The 23,917-nt window shown below is 33.5% G+C and overlaps 3 protein-coding genes and 1 pseudogene across 3 annotated transcripts; all 4 read left to right on the top strand.

Annotated features, from left to right (window-relative positions):
* Nucleotides 1-511: 511 nt before the first annotated feature.
* On the top strand, nucleotides 512-6,474 carry LOC125829820 (probable inactive purple acid phosphatase 1). Its single transcript, XM_049509019.1, has 13 exons — nucleotides 512-687; nucleotides 1,673-1,856; nucleotides 2,020-2,111; nucleotides 2,275-2,341; nucleotides 2,426-2,548; nucleotides 2,993-3,085; nucleotides 3,239-3,368; nucleotides 3,632-3,713; nucleotides 3,967-4,099; nucleotides 4,415-4,620; nucleotides 4,710-4,835; nucleotides 5,166-5,475; nucleotides 5,871-6,474. The coding sequence occupies exons 2-13, from the start codon at nucleotides 1,689-1,691 to the stop codon at nucleotides 6,174-6,176; spliced, it is 1,836 nt and encodes a 611-aa protein (XP_049364976.1). The 5' UTR covers nucleotides 512-687; nucleotides 1,673-1,688; the 3' UTR covers nucleotides 6,177-6,474.
* A 614-nt stretch (nucleotides 6,475-7,088) lies between these two features.
* LOC125829828 (pentatricopeptide repeat-containing protein At1g80150, mitochondrial) lies at nucleotides 7,089-11,345 on the top strand. Its single transcript, XM_049509029.1, has 2 exons — nucleotides 7,089-8,998; nucleotides 11,256-11,345. The coding sequence occupies exon 1, from the start codon at nucleotides 7,548-7,550 to the stop codon at nucleotides 8,763-8,765; it is 1,218 nt and encodes a 405-aa protein (XP_049364986.1). The 5' UTR covers nucleotides 7,089-7,547; the 3' UTR covers nucleotides 8,766-8,998; nucleotides 11,256-11,345.
* Nucleotides 11,346-17,911: 6,566 nt separating this feature from the next.
* Nucleotides 17,912-19,892, top strand: LOC125829831 (nuclear transport factor 2-like; annotated as a pseudogene).
* Nucleotides 19,893-20,997: 1,105 nt separating this feature from the next.
* LOC125829826 (uncharacterized) lies at nucleotides 20,998-23,603 on the top strand. The gene is made up of 3 exons (XM_049509026.1): nucleotides 20,998-21,319; nucleotides 22,306-22,661; nucleotides 22,874-23,603. The coding sequence occupies exons 1-3, from the start codon at nucleotides 20,998-21,000 to the stop codon at nucleotides 23,462-23,464; spliced, it is 1,269 nt and encodes a 422-aa protein (XP_049364983.1). The 3' UTR covers nucleotides 23,465-23,603.
* The last annotated feature ends 314 nt before the right edge of the window (nucleotides 23,604-23,917 follow it).

Below are 23,917 nucleotides of genomic sequence, written 5' to 3'. Positions count from 1 at the left end.
GAATTTATAAGAAGTCGTTTGTTTGTAAGAATATCCTCCATTTCATGTAGTAAAAAAGGAATTCTAAATAATCTCAAAGTTATTTATAAATAATTAGTTTCGATAGTGATAACTTATTTCTTTACTAATTATTAATCATGATATAACTTTTGATAAGTCTTTAAAAAGAAACTATAATTATTTATATGATTGTTATATATGGTATCATAATATCGTATTAATAAATTCAATATTTAAACAAACAATATAATAAAACGAGTCCAACCATCCAAACAAAGGTATAATTGAACATTGCCACTAATCAGAGTTGTGGTGTAGTGTAAGTACTCCTTTATCCTTGCTCGGATATTCGGGTTCAAGTTTACTTAGATATGAAATTGTTTGCTAGGGAATACTTTACCCTTTGATGTTGAACTTTTAGTCGCGAATTTGAATTTAGTCGGACTCCGTAACGTTGCCATTAATAGATGAATGGAAACGCACCAATTGGATACCATATATAGCGGCTTCTGATCAGCCGACTCATCATTCAGTTTCTATTACTTTATGCTGAAAATCAGGTCGATTGGTCGAATATTGAGAAAGATTTCAAGAATTTATCTGACCCTTTTTCCCATTTGATTCATCATCAATTCTTATTTAAACTTCAGTTCAAAGCTCTAATTTTTTGACCCATTTCAGTTTCAGGTCAGTTAGTATACATTTCTTTAAGTTGATATCTGTTGATTGGAGTATTTTTTTTGGTTTAATACAGAAGGGTTTGGTTGTTTTTGGGTTAAAGGTCCAATTTTGATGATACTCACATTGGGTTTTGTGCCATTCCTTTTTCTGTTACACTGTTTTGTCAGTTTAGAACTTTCATTGATCTACTAGTTGTTCTATTGGGTGTTCATATATGTTAATCTATCCTGAAGCTGGTATTTTGTTGATTCTTTCCAGTTTTTGATCACATTACATAGTGTTTTTGCTTGTTTTATTGTCTGTTTTAGGTGTTTTGTTTGGTGCTGTTCATGTCTGTTAATCTTCTTGCAACCCAGAAGCTGCAAGCTTTTTTTGTTTCAATTTGTTCTCATGCCTACTTTGTGTTTGTGCCTATTTCTCTGTGATTCAGTTTTCTCAAGTTTAAATCTTCTGATTGTGTTGTAATGTGTGTTGTTTGGTGTGGCGTGCGAGAAAGATTTGATTTTTTTTACTAATATGGTACTTGAGTGGGCTAGTTAAGCTTCAAATAATGGTAATGAGGAGAGATATTTTTCTGAAAATTGCCTTTCATCAGTTTTTCCGAATAAAAGGAGTGCTATTTAGCTCTTAGTTTTAGGACATTGGTAGGCTTGGTAATCTCTATCTCTACGAGGTTGGGGTAAGGTTTTCGTATGCTCTACCCTCCCTATATCCCACTTGTGGGATTACACCGCATATTTGTCGTTGGTAGGCTTGGCAAGTTGGTGACTGTATTCATTACAAGTAACTATTTGTCAGATCACCTGGAGTTTTTTATTTTTTTTTGTCCTTTTTAAGTTCTTGGAGTGAATCACTCTTGCATATTAAATGCAAAGAAGAATTCTTTTGTATGATATACGCTCTTTGTTGAGTTTTTGAAGAAATGTCTAATCTTTGTGTCTTGTATCTTATTTTCTTAATTCTCATGTCTGTTCGTTGGTGAATGATGCAGCCATAAGGTGGTTGCGATGAAAACATTCGTTATGTTGTTGCCCATTTTATGGGTTCTAGTTGCTCTTCAAGGGGTAACATCTCATGAAGATCATCCTCTAGCAAGGATTGCTGTTCATAATGCTATTGCTGCTTTGGATGCTCATGCTTATATCAAGGCATCTCCTTCTGTTCTTGGGTCAAACGTAAGCTTCATTACCTTGGAGGTATATCCCAATACTTAGTTAAGCTAATTATGCTTCTGCTACCTTATGCTAACTATCCTGATTAACGGATCTGATAGCCAATTTTCAAACTGATAATTAAGGATTTCAGGTTCTGATTCCTTACATTCTCGCTATGTTCTAGGGCCTAAACCAAGAATGGATAACTCTGGAGTATGGCACAGGCAACCCGTCAAATGATGATTGGGTTGGAGTGTTTTCTCCTGCCAATTTCAGGTGAACCACACTTGGTTATAAAACTGTCAATATCTTAAATACTGAGCTCTATTTGAAAAGTTTAAGATATGAGAAATGAGTTTCTTCTGCTGATTTTAGTTACATAATTTTTCACTACTTTTAAGTTTAAGCTAATATGCTGAACGTTTACAAAATATTTCAGTGCAGCTACGTGTGACCCTGAAAATAACATGGTGACTCCACCACTTTTGTGTACAGCTCCTATAAAGGTCCGTCCCATTTATAGATTTATAGTGCAACCTTTTAGAAGATCTTTTCTCTGGAGATTGACTCATGTCTCTCTTCTTTTGCAGTATCAATTTGCAAATCGCTCCAATCCGAACTATAAAAGGACAGGAAAAGGATCGTTAAAGCTTCAATTGATCAACCAGAGATCAGATTTCTCCTTCGCTTTGTTTTCTGGTGGATTACGAAATGTATGTTAACACTTACCCTTGCCCAGTTTACCTCTATAGACTTGCATATTTTACATGAAGCAAAAGTCAGAGACCAAATTCTAAAATCCGCTGGTCCAAATCTCTTTCTTAGAGTCTTTCTCCAAAAAAAAAAAGATGTCTCTTTTTCAAGACGATATTTGACTTGTTTTAAATTTGTTAGAAATCCTTGATTTCTTTCTTTCTGGTTGGTTTTATTTTCTTGGTTTGTCTGCCTTTTAATCCCTCTCGATGAAGACAGTTCTACAGTCTGATGTCCCCTTGTAATATGAATTTGTTTTTATCATGCCACATGAATAAGCTCTTGTAGGTGATGGCTCAAATTGTCACACATTTGTTTCTTGTATGAATCTGACTAAAGGCTAGAGTTGCTTATCCAGGATCGATGTCGGCTTATTCTAATGCATTTATTTTCCTGTTTAACAGCCAAAGCTGGTAGCAGTGTCAAATACTGTTGCCTTTGCACATCCAAATGCACCATTATACCCGCGGTTAGCACAGGGAAAGACATGGAATGAAGTAAGTTTGTTTCTTCCACTGTTTCTTAACATGTGAAACAAGGTTGAATAATTTTCAGGCAGGATAATCAATGTGTTGTGCAGCGTGACTAATAGTTTGAATAGTGACCACTTTGGAAGCCCAGAAAAATGACAGTTTAAAATTGATGTTCAGATGACTGTTACATGGACAAGTGGATACGATATCAATGAAGCAGAGCCCTTTGTGGAGTGGGGTCCACAAGGTGGACAACAGACTCGTTCACCAGCAGGGACTTTGACTTTTGATCGTAGTAGCTTGTGTGGTGGGTATTTTTTCCCTTCATGTTGTGTCCTAAAACTGGCATCTGTTTTCCGTAAATGTAGCATGATGCGTATCATCTGTTTTCTGTTAATGTGACATATGATGCACATGTTGGAGACTTGGTTGGATACAATGAATATATGCTAAGCAACTCTGTGTGGAATACACCTGCTTCACTTTGAAAAACACTGGATGAATGTTCATTTTATTCTGCATTAACTTATAAAAGTTTCTTTTAAAAAGAATGCGATTCTGTGCTTGCAGGTGCACCAGCAAGAACTGTTGGATGGCGCGATCCTGGATTCATTCACACTAGTTTTCTGAAGGAGTTGTGGCCCAATTTAGCGTAAGTTTACACTATTCCTAGAAGCAGAAGGACAATAATCAAATCTTTTAAATGATTTCATGTTTTACTGGGCATCCATTTCTGAAAATGTCAGATACTTTGAAATTCTTCTTCTTTCCACTATAGTTGGATATGAAAATACATCTACGGATATGAAACTTAGTTTCCTATTAGTCGGATAAGACGGTTGCACTCCATGCTAATGCAGGTTGACATTTGAAATGTAAATTCAATGAACTTTCTGATTATGCAGATATACCTACAAGCTGGGGCATAAACTGTTTAATGGCACGTATATCTGGAGTCAGATGTACAAATTTAAAGCATCGCCCTATCCTGGCCAAAGCTCTCTTCAGCGAGTAGTCATTTTTGGTGACATGGGAAAGGTTTGAACACTCTTAACATCTTTCTTCTATTTTTCGTTTTAGAATAGAGAGCTGAGTGTTTATATCTGTGCGTAGATATTTGTACTTCATTGTCTTGAAACTCTGTAAATTGCTCTCTTTTGAGTTTCCTGTCCTTCCATTCAGAAGTGGATTATGTTGCAATCTTGTTCATAGTAAATTTTTTTGCATCTTACTATTCCATTAGCAGTACTTATGGAAGGTTATATATGGATTCTGCCATTGCTTAAGATCTACCGCTAGCAAATTTCAGAAGTTACACTTAACAAAGACCTATTTTTGCCTTCTTAACTACAGGAAGAAGCCGATGGCTCAAATGTGTACAATCAATACCAACCTGGCTCCCTTAACACTACCAAGCAAATCATTGAGGACTTAAAGAACATTGACATAGTTTTTCACATTGGTGATATCGTTTACGCCAATGGATATCTTTCGCAGTGGGATCAATTTACTTCTCAAGTAGAGCCGATTACTTCAAGAGTACCATACATGATTGCTAGGTACTTTGCAGGTTTTTTACAATTTATTTCTGAGTACACACTTGTCTGTTTTCTTTTTTCATGTAACTAATAAATTTTTTCCCTCCCAGTGGCAACCATGAGCGCGATTGGCCTGATAGTGGGTCATTTTATGGTAAAAAGGATTCAGGTGGAGAATGTGGTGTCTTGGCTCAGACAATGTTCTATTTTCCTGCCGAAAATAGGGATAAGTTCTGGTATGGTGACTGTATCTTTTGGATAATCCTAAGTTGTTTTCCCTCCAAATCCCACTTGATGTGTTACTTATCTACTATATGCATATTTTTTCTTCCGGAAAATTATGGATATGCACCTTTTGTGGTTATATTTATTAGAATCAGACTTGTAACAATTTTAGCGCTCAAATGTTGTTTAAAACCTAAATGTGCATGGCTGTTGGATAAACTTAAACTAGACTTAATTGTCATCAACTTTGTACATATGGAGGCAGTGAATAGATACTTCTCCACCCCCCCACCCCCCTCCCCCTCCAAAGTGTGAGGCTTAATGTTGTCGTATGCTCTCAGGTACTCTACTGATTATGGTATGTTCAGATTCTGTATTGCTGATACTGAACATGATTGGAGAGAGGGCACCGAACAATATAAGTTCCTTGAACACTGCTTTGCATCAGTAGATAGACAGAAACAGCCATGGCTAATCTTTCTTGCACATAGGGTACTTGGTTACTCTTCTGGCGATTTTTACGCTGATGAAGGATCATTTGGAGAACCAATGGGGAGGGAAAGCCTACAAAAACTTTGGCAGAAGTATAAAGTTGATATCGCCATATATGGTCATGTCCATAATTATGAAAGAACATGTCCCATTTACCAGGTATCCTAAAAACTTGAAATGTTCATGCAATGTTTTTGTTCTCATCTTAGTTAAATTTCACGACGAGTGCCACTGATGACGCTTAGGTTCTGAGGACATTGAAAATAATGATGATTTTATACCTCCACCCCATGTAAATCTCTCCCAGAAAGTAAATATTCAACGTTTCCCTTTTCATAGGACCGTGTCTGACTAGCACGGGGATACGGATGAAATTTGACTTATATATTATATTTTGACAAAGACATATATTTGGATGCATGGAGTACTAAAGAGCTAAACTGCATGCACAAGTGTTTTACAAACTAGAGTGTGATTCAACATTTAATGTTCTTGTTCCTCAAATTTCTATATTTCATTCTTTGACGCATTCTATGTGTCTTCGTGAATGGCAGAATATTTGTACAATGACCGAGAAGAACTCATACAAGGGAACCTTGAACGGGACAATACATGTCGTTGCAGGAGGAGGTGGAGCTGGTCTAGTTAAGTTTACATCCCTCCAGACTAAGTGGAGTATATTCAAAGATTACGATTATGGATTTGTGAAGATGACAGCATTTGATCATTCAAACCTGTTGTTCGAGTACAAGAAGAGCAGTGATGGCAAAGTGTACGACTCTTTCAATATTTCCCGGGATTACAGAGACATCTTGGCATGCACTGTGGATAGCTGCCCAAGCATGACATTGGCATCTTGATTGGTTTATGAAGATGACTTTAAAGTTTGATTTCTGTTATGCACTTATGTTGCATCCCACTATACCATCAATATCTTTACAAGAGAAGCCCCGTGCACAAAGCATCCTGCGTTCCGAGGAATCCAAGTTCAGAGTCACAAACAGCAGGAGCCTCACAGATAAACAGTCTGGGTGAATAGATGATAGAGGGAGATAGATTGTTTATTAGCCTTTTTCAAGTATTTGTGTTATCCAATGTATTGCTATCATCTTTCATAAAACAATTGGCTTAAATGTTCACAACAAGTGTCTCCATAAAGTCTTATACAGTTATACTCATATAAGTAAAATTCATATGAGTATAACAATAGTCTTTTTTGTTTGTCAAATACGAGAGAGAAAATTAAAATAAGGTATACTAATTATAAACACGACTTTTGCAAATTTTCTTCTCAGTTAAGGACGTGCAAAATTAAATATACACTTAAATAGTTAATATTTAACCTCTATGCACCACACAATTTTTCGATGGAGGATTTACACGAGACCACCCTTCACCTAAGTAAATTCCGCCCATGCAAGTGCAGTCCAGAGATGATAGAATGTACACGAATTTTACTTTTATCTTTGATAAAAAAACTGTTTTCGATAGATCATCAACTTAAAAGAAGTATAAACAAGAAAATAACAATATCTGAGAAGATAAACAAAACAAATGACGACGAGTCAAATTGAAGGTATATAGGTATTAAGGACATATTTAACCTAGAAAAAAACTTTGGGGACTAAAGTGTAGATATTCCTAAAGCAATATCTACTGGGCCCTGACAAAAACCCCAAAACCTAAACCCACGCTCACATCACCTCTACCACCAGCTTCGCTTCATAGTTGCTGGGTGGATTTTACAGAGACACTCACTGAAGAATTTTTCATATTTCTTCGTTTGCTTCTGGTAATTCTTTTGATATTTAGAAAAAAAAATCGAATCTTTGAAATGCCACATTGTAATATTTTGATATGATTCAGACCCATATTGTTCATTTCATGTTTATACTCGTATGAATGAGTAAATGCGATTTAATGGGTTGTTAAGAAACCAAAAACATATCTGGGTTTTGTTTCGTTTTCGTGGGTCTTGAGGGATTTTCATTGTATTTGATTGAATCCACGATTTGTTTGTTTCTTGATTGAGCTAGTTTTTTTGATCAATTTGAACATAGTAACTGCTGTTTTTGATGTGTTAATGCTTCTGGGATTCGTGATTCTTGAAAAGGGTATTCAATATTAGTGGTATTTGAGGTATTGCGTAGTATGTATTGAAGTGGAGATTAGTGGATAGGCAATATTTTGTTTTGTGTATATGTTTGAAACTGAGGGGAGAGCATCAGAATATGCTCACTCTGCGCCTGGTTCGCAGATTTGGAACTAGGAGTCGCCTTGCTGCTGTCTCGGGTGCTGTTAATACTTCTAAAAGAACTTTAGTTTCTAAGAGGAAGAGTGTAAAAGTAGATGAACCAGCACTTTTTAGGCTAAAAAAGGAAAAGAACCCTGAGAAGTTGTTTCAGTTATTTAAGGAGAATGCTCATAATAAGATTGTCATTGAGAATCGCTATGCGTTTGAAGATACAGTTTCTCGGTTAGCAGGTGCGGGCAGGTTTGATTACATTGAGAATCTGCTTGAGCATCAGAAGACACTGCCACAAGGTCGCCGTGAAGGTTTCATTATTCGAATTATAATGCTCTACGGGAAGGCTGGGATGATACAGAATGCTATGAAGACCTTCTATGAGATGCATCTATATGGATGTCCACGAACTGTTAAGTCATTCAATGCTGCACTCAAGGTTTTGACCCAATCTTATGATATGGAGGCCATTGAGTCCTTTCTGTGGGATGTTCCTGAAAGGTTCTCCATCAATATAGATATACTTTCAGTTAATACAGTCATTAGCTCATTTTGCTCAATGGGTATCTTGGAGAAGGCTTATTTGTTCATGGTTGAGATGGAAAAGTTAGGTATATCACCTGATGTTTTTACATATACGATACTTATATCTGCCTTCTATAAAGTCAACCGATGGCAGATTGCCGATGGATTGTGGAACCTCATGGTCCGTAAAGGTTGTATGCCTAATGTTGCTACCTTTAATGTTAGAATTCAATTCATGGTAAATATGAGGTTTGCTTGGGAAGCTAATAAATTGTTGCAGTTGATGAAACGTATTGGGATAACTCCTGATGAGGTTACATACAATTTAGTGATCAAAGGCTTTTTCCTAGTAGAGAATCTCCAGATGGCAAAAAGAATCTACTCTGCTTTCCATGGTGCGGGCTTCAAGCCAAATTCTAGAATCTATCAAACAATGATTCATTACCTGTGTAGAGCAGGTGATTTTGATTTGGCATATTCAATGTGTAAAGAAAGCATGAAAAATAATTGGTTCCCAAGTTCGGATATTATTAAAAATATCCTTGAAGGGCTGTGCAAGGATGGAACAGAGGAAAAGTTGGGAAACGCTCGATTTTTAGTCATCTTGGCTAAGAAAAAGATACCCCCTTTCTCAACAGAAACTTTGAACGTGATGCGGTCAATAATAGATCGTAGTTAAAAGTACAAAAACATTTATTTCTGCTCAATGGTTTAGCTGATTTTGCAGCACCTCCATAATCCACAAAGCTCCATTTTCTTTTTGGTGAAGCAGAAGTGATGAATTATTACTTCAATGGATTATGAGCCTCCACATAATTTGTAATTTCTCCAGAAATAAGATTTTACTCTTTCAGGGAAGTCCAATGGGGACTGAAGGATGTTTGGAAGTACAATGGCAACCTAATTTAAATGGTAAGTTTCATGTTCCCTTTTTTCATGATTCCTGTTTATATAGAAACATCTCCTGGTAGATGTATTCAGTTATATGTTTGCGTTTGTTTTTCTTTCACTTTTTCTAGCTCAGGCATTAAATTGCCGTGTTTGAAGGAAGTGAAGTGTTTCTTTGAAATCTCCATTTTTTGCATTTAGATTTCTTGGTGTATTTGGGATGTCTAGGGTATGTAGCAGTTCCTTGGTTATCATCTGTCAACAAGCACTGCAGCTAGTAGTATATAATATGCAGTAGGTTATATTTGATTAATTATTTATCTTTCACTTGTCTTTACACTTGGTGCTCAGTAGATGCTTGAACTTCAAGTCAAAGCTATGCCATGTAGGGGATAATGGAACAAGTATGACGGAGTTAGTTGCTTAGCAGCACCTCAAAATAGACCTCCACACAATCAACTCTATTTTTTTTAATGATGTAAGGTGTTGCATAACTCGCATTAAGAAGATGCGAAATAGTACAAAGAGGTTGGCTAGCTCCAGTTACAAACAAAATACATTTCCAGTCAGGGAGCTAACCAATAGAACCAAAAAGCCTAAAGGTTGGGTATCATGCCAAAGTAGAGAGCTAATAAAATCTAGAAACGGGATAATATTATTAAGGGGGAAAGATTGCTCCAACTATAAAGATCCCTAAGACATTTGGCTTTCAGGGAACTATTGGGAGTTGAAATGCCATCAAAGCATTTCCAACTTGTTTCTGTCCAAATACACCAAAATATACATACTGGGATCATCTGCCTGATCTTCTTGATGGTATTGTCAGTAGCTCCAACTTTCAACTACTTTTATGCCTTGACGGGTTGTCCAACTAAATGCCAAAAACTGAAAGGAATATGTCCCACAAATCAGCAGCCACTCTAGTTTAGATTCTGAGCTGTTCGAACACATGTAAAATCTATTCACCAGCTGAAAGTTCCTTCTATACATAGATTGTCTTGAGTCAAAATAGCACCTGTAAGTTCTATCCATGTGAAGAACATGACCTTTCTTCGGAGTTTTGTCTTCCATATAAGCTTCCATGGGCAAAACTCAATTACTTCATTAAGTGCGCACAGTTTCTTGTACCCTGCTTTTACTGAATAATAACCTCTATTGAGGTTGTCCTACCTTAGACTGTCTTCTTGTGTGTTCATTTGGAAGCTTTCTAGTAAATTGAGAAGATCAAAGAGTTTGCCAAGATCCCATTCCTGCATGTGTCGTCTGAAGAGGGGATTCCATGTGTTCCCTGACCTGTATTGGCAATCGTAGAGTTGGGATCCACTGTAGTCTGGTAAAGGGAAGGGTGGGTGTCTTTTAGAGGTTGCACAATCAACTCTCTTGGACCCCCTGAACTGGGTCTAGTACTCATGAAAGTTATTCTGCTATGAGATAATCTTTAGGTACTGTAGTTGGGCAATCCTCCCCCCTCATGAACTAGATTTTGGGGTTAAGTTAGGCCCAAAGTTTATTTCTTTATTCGCCCCGAACACGACAATTATTAAAAAACATGCTTTAACCCTTATATACATGGTTTGGGTTTTTAGTGCCTACTAAAACGCAAGGTTGCATAAAATAGTTTCCTTTACTAAGAGAAGGCAGCAATTGATGCGAAGATGAGGAAGTAACACTCTGAACTTAGTAACCTGGTATACTGGAACTGATTCAATAAAGTAAACCTTCTTTGGAATTGGGTCCAAAGAAAGGAGAACAAGAGCAAAACCAAGTCGGCTGTTGCCTAAACTATTCATGGGCGTTGATGCAACAATGTTAAATGGTTAGTCCCTGGGTATGATTACTTGCTTTGGATTCTTAAAAGTACACCCTGTGATATCGTAGAATTACGCCAAATTACCATGTGTGCTGATATGATTGATCTTTCAAGTTGAGCCTTACCATAGTCATTGCCTGCAAGGCAGCTGGTCAACATGTTAGTATCGTAAGATGGGTATTAAAGTGATATCTAATGGCTATGGGTTTTAGTTGAATATTAGGCCGTGTAATCTGGAGCTGTTTAGCCATCCGTTCAGAAAAAAATAGTTTCTTTTCTTTTTTGTTTACTAAATTCCTCCCATAATAATAAGAAAGTTTAACACTGTTTTCCTTCTTTTCCCCAATTTTCAGCATTTTTCTCCTTTTCCTTGGTGAACTTCCTAGATTTGACATGGTCAGGCATTCTGAAGCCTAGTAGTCTTCTCATGGCCAATATAGTAATGGCTGGTTTTTACTTTTTGAACTGCAGGACAGTATTCCAGTGTTTCATTTGCCACACCAAAGTATATACTTCCACGATGGGATCATATTGCTTTTCAGTTTGAGCTGGTTGCTTAAAGGTAGTTATACTTTGGCTATCTGGTAAAATTTAGTATTTTTTTTTAAATCAAATAAAAACGTAAGTGGTATTTAGTTCCCTTTTCCCCTTAGCAACTGTGTAGTTTTAGGAAGAAATATATTCCCTTGAAAAAAGAGAAAGAGAGTAAGTTGGAGGACAGATGATGCCCTATCGTACTCATTTCAGTCTGCTATCAATCCCTTTGATCAAACAAACAAAACCAGTTAAGTGATGCTTCTCTATGGCTGTACTCGACCTGCACTGTGTTTTTGTTCTGGAGCATGGCCTTCGTCTTCTCTGTTGGTTTATGAAGTAACAGATGACGTTTTTCAGCTCAATGTGCAACTGCCAGTGCCTTAACATCGCTGGTTCAGCATTATAGTGACCCACATATTCCCCTCTCTCGGATACATCTCTATCCCCTCTCGGATACATTCCTATCCCCTCTCGGATACATTCGTGATCTGTGTATCTGCAGATTTCCTGATGTATCCAACATCCTATAATTTTAAGGGACTTTTGTAATTTGGAAAAGAATAAGATAGGACTCTTAACACTGTGATTTATGTAATTTTTATGAATTAAAGGTAGAAGTACTATAAGGAAAAGAAAATTAAGTTGTTTTTTTCCTTCAAATTTCACCAAAATAAAAAATCTTGTTTGAACATATTTTTATTTCAGAAGTGAATTTATGCATTGTCACCTAAGTTTGATTAGAACTAAATGATTAATTCCAACTCTAGTTAGAATTACAGAAAACTTAAAACTACATCCTGGTAAAGTTTAAGGACTATACTGTAATTAATTTAACGAAAAAGGCTCAAAAATACCCCTGAATTATTGGAAATAACTCATATTTACCCTTAATTTATATTTCGGCTCAAAATATATCCTTGTTGCGAAATGAGGGAAAAGGGGTGAGGTGAAATCGTTTCTAAGGGAAATGGGTGAAATCGTATTGAGGGGAAAATTATTAGTCGTGGTAGTGGAACCCTATTGTCGCTTATGTGGCATGCAGTGTGGTATCCACATGGCATTTAACAACTTCCGTTAATAAGAAGAGTACTTTTGACCCAATAGTTTGACGGGAAGGGTAGATTTGAGCCGAAATATAGTTTAAGGGTATATATGAGCTATTTCAGATAGTTTAAGGATATTTTTGACCCTTTTTCATTAATTTAATTTTAATTGTCATAATCTTAATTCTTAAGTGATAATCAACATGTTTGATTGTTAAAAAAATTTCCCTTTAAAATAGTCAATAAATAAGCGAGACCTGAAGGGTGAGCTTATGGCGGTTTGCTTCTATCACTAAATAAATAATAGGCATTATAATTGATTTCCTTAATTAAACTTCTAATCCAAACAAATTGCATTCATTATTTAAAAATTGATTTCATTAATAAGTTTTTTCTTGGTCAAAAGTCAAAATTGAACAATATTGAAATAATAAATGCAATTTGTTTGAATTAGAAGCTTATTAATGAAATTAATTAATTTTTTATTATTATTCTTGAGAATTTTTTTAAAATCAAATATGTTGGTTTACCACTTAAGATTATGACAATAAAGTTTAAGTTAATTATATTGTAGTCCTTAAACTTCACCAACAATTATAGTTTTTACTTTTCTATAATTCTAACAAGCTTTGAAATTAATCAGTTTAAGTTATAATGATATTTTGGGGGACATAAATTATATCCACTCTTGAAATAATATGTTTAAACATGAATTTTCACTTTGGTGAAGTTTGAGTAACTTAAATTTCTAAACTTTTTCTATAATATACTTTTATTGTCGCTAAAATATACTATAAATCACGTGTTTTATTATATGATTTTTATGGAATGATTGTTTATTCATTTATTCAATTTAATAAAATTTTACTCTTAAAAGATTAGACATTTATATTTGTGTCATTTGCTTATGTGATAGATGATTTAATGTATAGAACTTATGTTATGCATAAAAGATAAAAGTGCCAATTTTTATAAGTGTGAATTTGAATAATAAATATATAAAATAAACCAAATTAAGTGAAGATTGAGGTTTGATTTTTTGAGACATTTTTATTTCATTAATGTGGCAAAAGAAAATCAATTGAACACTTCTTACGATCGGTTATAAAATTTACAAACGCATGAAGAATCTCAGTTTAAGCATAAATGAATCATACGAAATTCTTAAAAGAGGTAACTTACATGTTTATTCGTATTATTTTAAATCTTTTCAGGAACTTTTGAATCACTTTATTCGTCTAAGCTTGTTGGAGACTCGATTTTGTCAATCCTTGAAACTAATTTTCATGATATGTTATATGGTATGTTCTCTGTAATATATTTTATAATAAAAGTCAAAACATTATTCAAACAAATGACATTAACGCTATTATACAAAAATTGGATTGTATCTCAAAATCGTACTATGAAAGTATATTGTATTATTAATGAATTCATTCCCTAAGTATGCATAAAAATAATTTTAACATAATTATTTTTGTATATTATCAACTAATAAATTTTTTAGACAATTATTAATAATATGTAATTTCATAGTTGTCACTAGTAAAAACTAATGAATTTGGATGAAGTTATACCATTTTTGATATATAAATAATAATAATATTCGACTTAAATACACATAATATAATTTTTTTCAAGTTCATTTGATTATTCTTTCCTGATTAGAGCCGTCAAAACGGGCTAGCCCAGCCCTACCCCGCCCAAGCCCTGCGGGCCAAAGAATTTGATGGGCTGGGGCGGGCCGATCCTTCATTTCAAAGGGCTGTAAAATGGTCAACTCGGCCCAACCCCAGAAGGGTCAAGGGCTGGGGTAGGCCAGCCCTCCTTTGTTTTTTTTTTATGTCAAATCAATGTCACAAACAGTAACATTGTTTCAATAATTCTAAATAAAAATCTAGCAATAAATATTTAAAGAAAAAATAATAATCTCTTAAGTAAATAATATCTGAAAAACAAACTAGTAAACTAAAGAACACTTTTGACTAAAACTTTAGTTAGCAATACATAATTACTTAAATTATTTTGTTAAATGAAATTAAGAAAATTGTTACATGCGTGAAATTGTCTAATGTCGTAGCAGAAACGAGACGACAATAAAACTATAAGAGTTAAGAGACAGAGAGTTGTAGTTCAAGAATTTAGATATTAGGGTTTAGGGACTTAAGTTTTTAAGAGTAATGACTTTAGAATTTATAAGGCATTAGCTTTTTAAATCTTCACGTACTAGTAGTCTAGTAGTACTAATCTACTATAGCCGTATAGGTTAGAGGTTACATTTAAGTTTTCTAGTTTTTAATATTTATTTTAATTAAAATTAAATAATTTGGCCCATGAGCCAACCCTGGCCCGGCCCCGATCAAGCTTCAAGGACTAAGGGCCTAAAAGGGTTGGGCTTATAAGCCCCGATTTTAAATGGACTTGAAAAATCATATCCCAACTCTGTCCCAATAACGGGTTGGGTCGGGCTTGCCCCATGGGCTAAGCCCTTTTGGACGGCTCTATTCCTGATTATAGTCTAATTGTTTTAAAATAAAATTCTTTCTTGATAATATCCGACTTCTAAGTTTCTTGCTATTAGATATTATCAAAAATAATAATTGAGGTATTTCAAATAAGTATTTATTTATCAAATATGCTCGTTGTTTCAATTTTAAACTTGAAATTTAAAAAATATATTTAAAGAGTTTTTAAAATTTCCACTTTTCAAACTTTGACTAAATTTTATGTCTAGCCATATAACTTCGACCTTCAAAATACCCTTTATTAATTGAAACTTCAAATACTATTTTTTTTTTATATAGTTTTTAACAAACATATTTTCAATTATATTTTACTAAGTAAAATTACCCGCACTTCGCGCGAGAATTTAATATAACGAAATTTATAAAATAATACTTAAAATTTATCGGTCATTAAAACTAAAACACTATATTATCTTACACACAAGATTATGTTGTAACAAACATTAATAATGTAAAGGAAAATGAAAATTATTACATCTTATCATTTATCCTTAATAACATAAGTATAAAATAATGACTGTAAAAATACATATTATGATCTGTAACATAAGTAATGGTGTCTGTGAGCCAATCAACATGAGCAAAGTACACAAATATTTAATTGTGAAGAAGAAGAAGATGTTCAGAATTTTCGTTGTTCTAAAATGAGAGGAAATCCCTCTATTTATCGACAACAAATGATAGTGTGAACAAATATTTATTGTGCCTTATCGCAAATGTTACAACTATTTGGAAAAGTTGCAACCTTCGAAAAGGTCACAACCTTTCATAAAAGTCACAACTTTTCTTAAAGTCGCAACTCTTCATTAAAGTCGCAACTCTTCATTAAAGTCGCAACTTTTCATAAAAGTCACATATTTTCATAAAAGTGACAACTCTTTATAAAAGTCGCAACTCTTCATTAAAGTCGCAACTTTTCATAAAAGTTACAACATTTCATAAATGTCGCAACTTTTCATGAAAGGGAAAGACTAGTTTTGAAAATAAATAAATTAAAAGAGAATTCTGGTTTGTGGTAGCGCCACGTAGGCAGGCCTAAGATTTTCTTTTATATAAATATATGATTTTTAATCACATAGTTTCGATCTTCGAATACACCCCCCCACCCCCCTTTTTTTTTTTTAATTTTACACTTTCAATTCCAAACTTTTTCTTCAGAGGTATTCACAAATTCCTTTTTATTTTTTTTGCATTTCTTGTGTAAATTTTCTCAAAATTGTTTTTTCCCTCTAATCTTCTATGTTTTTTTTTCTTGATTTCTTTAAATGATTTTTTTTATATTTATCGGCTTTGTAGGTTTTATAATTTTGAGTTATTAATTTTGTTGTTTTTGTTTTTTTTTAACCCAGATAACCCGCCGCCGCTACAACCTCTGCCCTTCGGGTGAGCATTTTGTGCGCACTGGGTAAATTTTACACTCACCATATTTCAACTATGATTTTATGTCTAGATACAATGTTAACTTACAAATATCTTTTCTCAATTAAACTTTAAATAATATTCCTTTTAAAAAAATAATTAAAAAACCAACTATTTCATGCCAAACACATACTTTATATTATTTCTAAGAATATTATAATAAACATATAAGGAAAGTACTTAATTGATTTACTAAATATTGACCTATAATATCCTAGTTGGAATTAGAGAAAATATATCCAAGAACTAAATATTTTTCACTCCACCACTATAAATTGTTACATACCTTCTCTTTATTCCTTCTTTGATTTTTTTTCAATTCCAAACTTTTTCTTCAGAGGTATTCACAAATTCCTTTTTATTTTTTTTGCATTTCTTGTGTAAATTTTCTCAAAATTGTTTTTTCCCTCTAATCTTCTATGTTTTTTTTTCTTGATTTCTTTAAATGATTTTTTTATATTTATCGGCTTTGTAGGTTTTATAATTTTGAGTTATTAATTTTGTTTTTTTTTTTTTTTTTAACTCAGATAACCCGCCGCCGCTACAATCTCTGCCCTTCGGGTGAGCACTTTGTGCGCACTGGCTAAACCCCACTGTGTTTGTTGTTGTTGTTGTATCTCTTTATCAGTTCTTAAATTTGCAACACTATTTTTTTTAATAGATTTGATGATTTTAACTTTTATCAAGCCTAAAAAAGGGGGAAATGTTATTTTTTGTTGTTGTTCTTGTTGTGCTTTCCATATAGAATTTAAGATCAAACCTTTAAAGAATGTTTTTTTTTTGAATAATTAATATACATTTATTGATTTTGTAGGTTCAATGATTTAGATTTATTAAACTTGTTGTGTTTACTTCTATTTGCTAATTTTTGAACTTGTTATACCCTCTTTCAAGAATTGATGGTTTTAAAAAAAAAAAATCTTAAAAATAGTCTTTTTCTTGGTCTTTTTATTGTCGTTGTAATTTCCCTTTAGATTAGACCTTCTAAGTGAATTTAAGTGTATACATTATTATTAATTTTTTTCTTTAAGGATATCCTATTTTATGCTTTGAATTCATACTTTTTGAAGGTTGTTTGCTAATTGAGTTGATAATATATCAAGGTTAATCTTTTCTTGGTTAGGTTTATACATAAATAAATAAAAAATAAGAAAAATGCTTAGATCTTGGATTGTTAGATTTTCTTTCAATTGTTTGACTATAAAATATATCACTTCTAATATTTATTTAATTATCATTTAAAATATTATTGATAGATCTACGTTTCAAATATATTTTTTATGATTATTTATGATTGAATACCTTTTATTTTTATGTGATATTATTATTATTATTATTACTATAGAAGGGTCAAAAGAGTTTTCTTTTGACATAATCTTTTTGAATAAGGTTAATATCACAAGATTAGTTATCTTGGGATTGCAGATATTAATTTGATATAATTTAGATGCTCCTTAAACTATTCATTTGCATTTATAACTTTTTCCTTTTTATTTAAAGTGTGTCATTCTTTAACTAATAGCTTGACTATTTGTTTTTATTTATCTAAATAGTTAAATTAAATCTTATTAACCCTCTATTCATTTTATCTTATTGTAGTGCAAAAATGGCTACTAAATCAACAAGACATGCTGCTGAAAAAGTTGCCACTGCTTTTGTGGTTCAATACTATAACATTTTACAAAACCTAATCGACCAATCGTATCGATTTTACAAGGAAAACAGTGTTCTAAGTTGGCCATCGTCCGATGGTGAAACTAAGTCTGTGACAACTTCTGATGTAAGTATTCTAACAGAGAATCTTAGTATTTCAGTTAGTTGACTATAATTTTTTTTGTTTTTAACTTTGAATAAAATGTTGTTTCTATTTTTTGATTTTTGCTCAACATTTTTTAAATTTTAGGGCATAAGTGATTTTATCATGTCATCACACTTTAAGGGTAGCAAAGTTGAAGTCAAAACTATTGACTCTCAATTATCTGTTGCTGGTGGTGTTTTGGTGATAGTTATGGCTTATTTAATTGGGCAAGACAAGTCAAGAAAAAGGTTTTCTCAAACTTTTTTTCTTGCTCCACAAGAGACAGGATACTATGTGTTTAATGATATTTTTAGATTTATTGGTGAAGACAAATCTTCAACAATTGTTGAGGAAAATGGTTCAATTGCTACTCCTTTAGGTATGTCTTATAATCACCTCTTAGATGACATGATTGTATAAATATTTAATTTGTTAGCGCGTAGAAGTTTAGCCTTTATTATAGATTATATTAAGTTGTTCTCCATTTGGATTATTATAGCTACTCAGAGCAAAGCTGAAAACAATGTTGATGATGAAGTCGATCAGAAGCCTTCAAGCCCAAAAAAAGAAGAAGAACAAAAAAAGAAGGCCCTTGTGGTCCCCGTCATCGTTGAGAACGAGGCTCCAAAAATTACCTATGCTTCAATGGTTAGTCCTACTTTTTTGGATCGTTTGATTCACGTGCTAGTTATATAAAGATTATAAGAATGTTCTTAAATTGTAATTTTACTTCTTAAGTTTTGTCTAATTCGAAATATTTTCTATAGATAAAGCAAGGTAGGTCCTCGCCACCAAAAAATGTTGGCCTACCATCGGCTCCTAAAAAGTCTAGTTCGAGTGATGTGTTGAAAGTTGCAAGTACTCCTTCAACCAGAGTTGCGCAGGACAATTATCATAATGACATCGAATGTAAATTTCTATTGTTACAATAGTCAAATAATTGATGAAATTTTTATCATATTAAGTCAATTGTTGAATTATTTGTTTACATTTTACAGATAAATCGATATTTGTTGGAGGACTACTACCCAACACAACAAAAAATGATTTATATGCTGTTGTTAAAGAGTTTGGACCCCTTCACATTCAAGACGTTCAACTAAAAGCTTATGAAGTATACGAGGTATATATGTATCACTTTCATTTTATTTTTCGATTTATTATTTGCTTAAAACTTATTTTTTGTTTAATGATTAAGCATTTATATATTGGATATTTTTTAATGTAGGATGGATATTGTTGTGGTTTTGTGCATTTTCAAGATGCAATTTCTGCTCAAAAGGCTGTCCATGTAATGAATTTTACACATTTTATTCTTCAAAAATATTTATCGATTTAAAGTTTATTGATCGTTTTTTAATGTTTGTCTTTTTTCTTTAATGTTTGATTCTAGACTCATCACGTTATGGTGAAGGGGAAACGAGCTTACATGAGATACAAGAGAACTAACAAAGGTACTTATATATATATATATATATATATATATATATCTGCTTGTCGTTTTATTTTGTTATAATACAGGATGACATTATAAGCATCAATTATTGATTTCACAGTTTGAACTGATGACCTATAGGTCATAGAGATGATTTTAATGTTACTCCAAGACTTTCTTTCTTTATTATATCGTAATCATATAGTATTTAAATTTTATTCAGTTCACGGAGAAAGGGCAAATTCTCCATCGGAGAGAGGTGAATTTCGCGGTGGTCAACGTTCGAGAAGCCGGCCTCAAAGTTCTGATGGACGTTGGGGAGAAGGTTACCAACAAAAGAACTATAATTAGTGTTGTTTTAGGCTTAATTAATTACTTCCGCTTTAGGACTTCTCGGAGATTAATCGATCTATCTTAGTTACGACCGGAGACAGATCGGGACGAGCTGCATCCTATTTAGATGTTTTAGTTAGGGCGGAAAGCTATCAAATCTTGTTATGGTTTTATTACATGTTCATGTTGAAGGTACAATGTTTTCGTTTTTGGATGGTTTTAAAAACTAATACTACTTCAACTTTATAGATTTTAATATCTATATAGTTTCAACTCATTTTGAAGTTGCTTCAATAGTTTATTGTATATTTGTATTTGACTTTTGTTTAGGTAATGATATCGAGATATTATTACCTAGGTTCCTAAATATAGAACGAACTAAAATGCATGTGGCTAGTAGTTATTATATGTTACATTTTCAATAGACACGTAAATCATTTATGGCCTCACTTTTTTTTTTAGAGAAAAAGAAATATTTGGACTTCATTATAGTAGGTTGGATCTTTTTTTTTTTTTAATTATATAGTTATATTCTATTTATTTCTTTTGGTCCACCTTTCATTTTCAATAACTAACTACGTGGTCATGGTGACTAAATTTATGATAACCATATATTATTCCACCTATATTTTTCTCTCTATCTAAGTATTATAAGAAATATAGCTAATAATCATATATTAGCTATATTGTTTTTGTGTGATTTAGATCTCATAAGTTCGAGTCGTAGAATCAATCATTAATGTTTGCATTAGGATAGACTTCCTACATTACACCCTAAGGGGTGCGATCCATCTTCAAATCCTGCGTAAACGTGAAATGTTTAGTGCACCAAAATATATTTTTTTTCTTAAATTTTGTCTAAACTCTAATATATCTATGGCATTATCCAGAAATGTTTTTTGTTTTTTTTTTGGTATGAGAGATTAGAGCTAGTATTCCATTAATAGCATGTTTGGAATTTCCCATTTATGTGTTTTGAATTCTCGAATAGCGATATCGTTAGTAATTGAGTTCTGAATTTAAATTTTTGCACATATTGGGCTAAAGTCACTGGTTAAGCCAAACCTGTAGGTAACCTTCTAGCTTCGCCCCTGATTTCAAGACTTGTTAATTATCATAGAATATGGAGTTTTGGGTTGTTGTAGCAGCTGCAGGAGCAGGTTATGTAGCACAATATTTGCAGAGTTCATCAGAGGAAAAGGACAACTTTTTAGTACATAACAAGAATTTGTTGCACCAATTATGCGAAAAAGTGTGTCCGTTTCACATATTAGCTCGAAAAAGAGCTAAAAAGGAAGTCCCCGATGAAGGGGTTTTCAGATTCAGACAGCTTAATCTTGATTCATCAGAATGCCTCGAGAAAGATTCAATTTTTCCATCCTCTACAAATTATGAGTGTGCAATTCAAAGTAATAAAGATTCTGGTGGATCATTCAATACAACAGGTTCTAACTTCAAAAACCATATGAAGTTTATTTGGATTTAACGTATATATACTGACAGCGTTACAGTATATGTGTTTTTTGACATGTTGTGGCACGTAACATGCCTTATTTTCAAGGTTATTGTTTACATGTATTTGTGGTTTGAAGTTATCTATAGTTATCATTTAGGTGACGATGTGATGTTAGTATATATAAGTTAAACTGTACTCATTTCAATTGATGTTATATATTCTTGTTTCAGTTTCTTCTTATTGTATACATATCAATTGTTTCCACTCAGTTTCTACTTATTGCATACTTACCAGATCATATGAGTCAAGGGTATTTCGGAAATAGCCTCTCTACCTTCACGAGGTAGGGGTAAGGTCTACGTACACTCTACACTCCTACTCTCTCCAGGCCCCGCTATGAGATTTCACTGGATATGTTGTTGTAGGTTGAATGAGCTGTTCTTCTGCTCTCTAGTCCCTTTTTTTATGGTTTGGTTTCAAAATTCCTTCTTCACATTTCTTGTGAGATATAGAATTTGTTGAAAATTTATGCAAAGTTATCTATTTTCGAGTGTATTGTCATCCGGTTGCTCTGTCCATTTGGAGAAACACAATTGAAGAACATGAGTTTATTGTTATTCTGATGATCTAATGGATCTCGCCAAAAACCTATGTTGCTCGAACTCTTAAAAAATTCCACTAGGTGAATATATAATCCTTTTGGGAGGATTCAACACGAGTGCAACAATATTTTTGTAGAGTTCGAGCAACATAGGCCAAAACATAAAGCAATGTAGTTACCTTCAAGATTTTGACTAAATAGAATGGTTCTATCTAAGCCAAAACTTTTTGTTGCTCGGACTCTTTAACAAATGTGACTAGGTATCATTTTTGGAGTATTCAACATGAGTATGACAACATTTTTGGAAAGTCCGAGCAACCAATTTAGTTATCTAATGCTTTATTTATGTTTCTCCCTTGTCTTGATTCAACCAGGGCTACCAAATGGAATGACTCTATTCTATATGGGAATTGTTAGTGGCATGATGTCTGCTGTTATTGCAAACAGAAAAGAGATAGAAAAGGTGAATGAGAAGTTAAAATGGACCAAGAATTTAGTACAAGAGTTAGAAGAGGAGCTCAATGTGAAAGAGATTGCTAATGATGATTATGAAGATCCAAATCTATATAGTCTCTCTATGTCAACTATTGATGAACCAACAAGACAAACCAGTGAAGCAGAAAAACACGAGTCGATGAGCGAAATTGAGGCAGAGCTTGAAGCTGAATTGGAAAGGTTGGAAATGAGCTTGAAGGTTTCAACCTTTGAAAGAATATCTGATTTTGTTGAGGTAGGCCTGCATTTAGCTATACTTCTACTTATTGGTACTTTTTGAAAATATCATTTTCGAGTCTTTGATTGAGATGACCCCACAAATGGAACGACATGGATAGTGAGGATTTTGTATAGCCGACTCCAACTTGCTTGAGATTGAGGCACAATTGTCATTTTTGATGTCCATGTTGACAAAACTTCTGATTCATAAAAATTTAAAATTTGCAGCTAGATCCAGAAGATGAAATAAATGTGGTTCATGGAGACTTAAAACTAGATTGCCTCAGTGTACAGAGTCCTGATTCATCAGAATCAGATAGTCATACTAGTGGAACTTGGATTGTTCATTCTAAACCTGCCAACTATCCTGTTTCCCCGAGGGAGCTTAGCTCGCGTCTGCATGAGGTAATAGAATCCAGACTAGAAGCTCGAATTAAGGAGCTCGAAACAGCCCTTTATCATAGCCAAAATAGAGTTTGTTCATTGGAAACAGAACATAATCTCTCTCAAAAGGACTTTGCATCGCGGGAATCAGAGTCATCTGAATGTCTACAAAGTCCATATTGGTATCATGAGGCTGATGAAGAGACCATCAGGATCATGCATGGAAGTGAAAATGCTTTTGACACTAATACAAGAATCCCTCCTTTTGATGGAGGATTGATTGATAGCCTAAACGAAAAAAAGGGTTGCCTGGTGCACGAACGTAAGCAGCCTACCTTGATGCAATTGTTAAAGACAGAATCCATGGCTCAAACCCGTGAGCTGCAGGTCACACGGAAACAACATTACCATTGCTCCAAGGTTCCCATTCATTGATAGACCAGATATGATAGGAAAATGATCATATCTATATTATGCTGTCTTCTGTTATTTTTTATGTTATATTGGTATCTTCTTACAACTCTTTTGAGTATAGAGACACAATGTGTAGTGTACATGTAAAGATTGAAGAATTTTGTATTTTGTATAGAACAGCAGACACTGGGGAGAGGGTGTTATTCTGCTTTACTTAAGATGGTGTAGTCTTTGTGCCATGGATTCAAGTTTCAACTGAATCCATCATTTTCGACACAAAACGTAGATGTAAAATGAAAAACATTAAGATCACAATAAACGTTATATCCTGAACTCATAATTTCAACAGTACAACGAGTTCAAAACATTCATGTTTAAGTCATAGATTCGCCTCTGGTCCAAGTCATCACAGAGACGATGAGAAAGGCGTGTACATATGGGGAAAAACTTCATTTCCTGCACAGTCTGCTTTTC

The sequence above is a fragment of the Solanum verrucosum genome, unplaced genomic scaffold (assembly GCF_900185275.1).
Source record: "Solanum verrucosum unplaced genomic scaffold, falcon-dt-bn FXZP01000008.1, whole genome shotgun sequence".
NCBI classification, from domain to species: Eukaryota; Viridiplantae; Streptophyta; class Magnoliopsida; order Solanales; family Solanaceae; genus Solanum; species Solanum verrucosum.
This window is presented reverse-complemented; position numbering and strand designations above follow the sequence as displayed.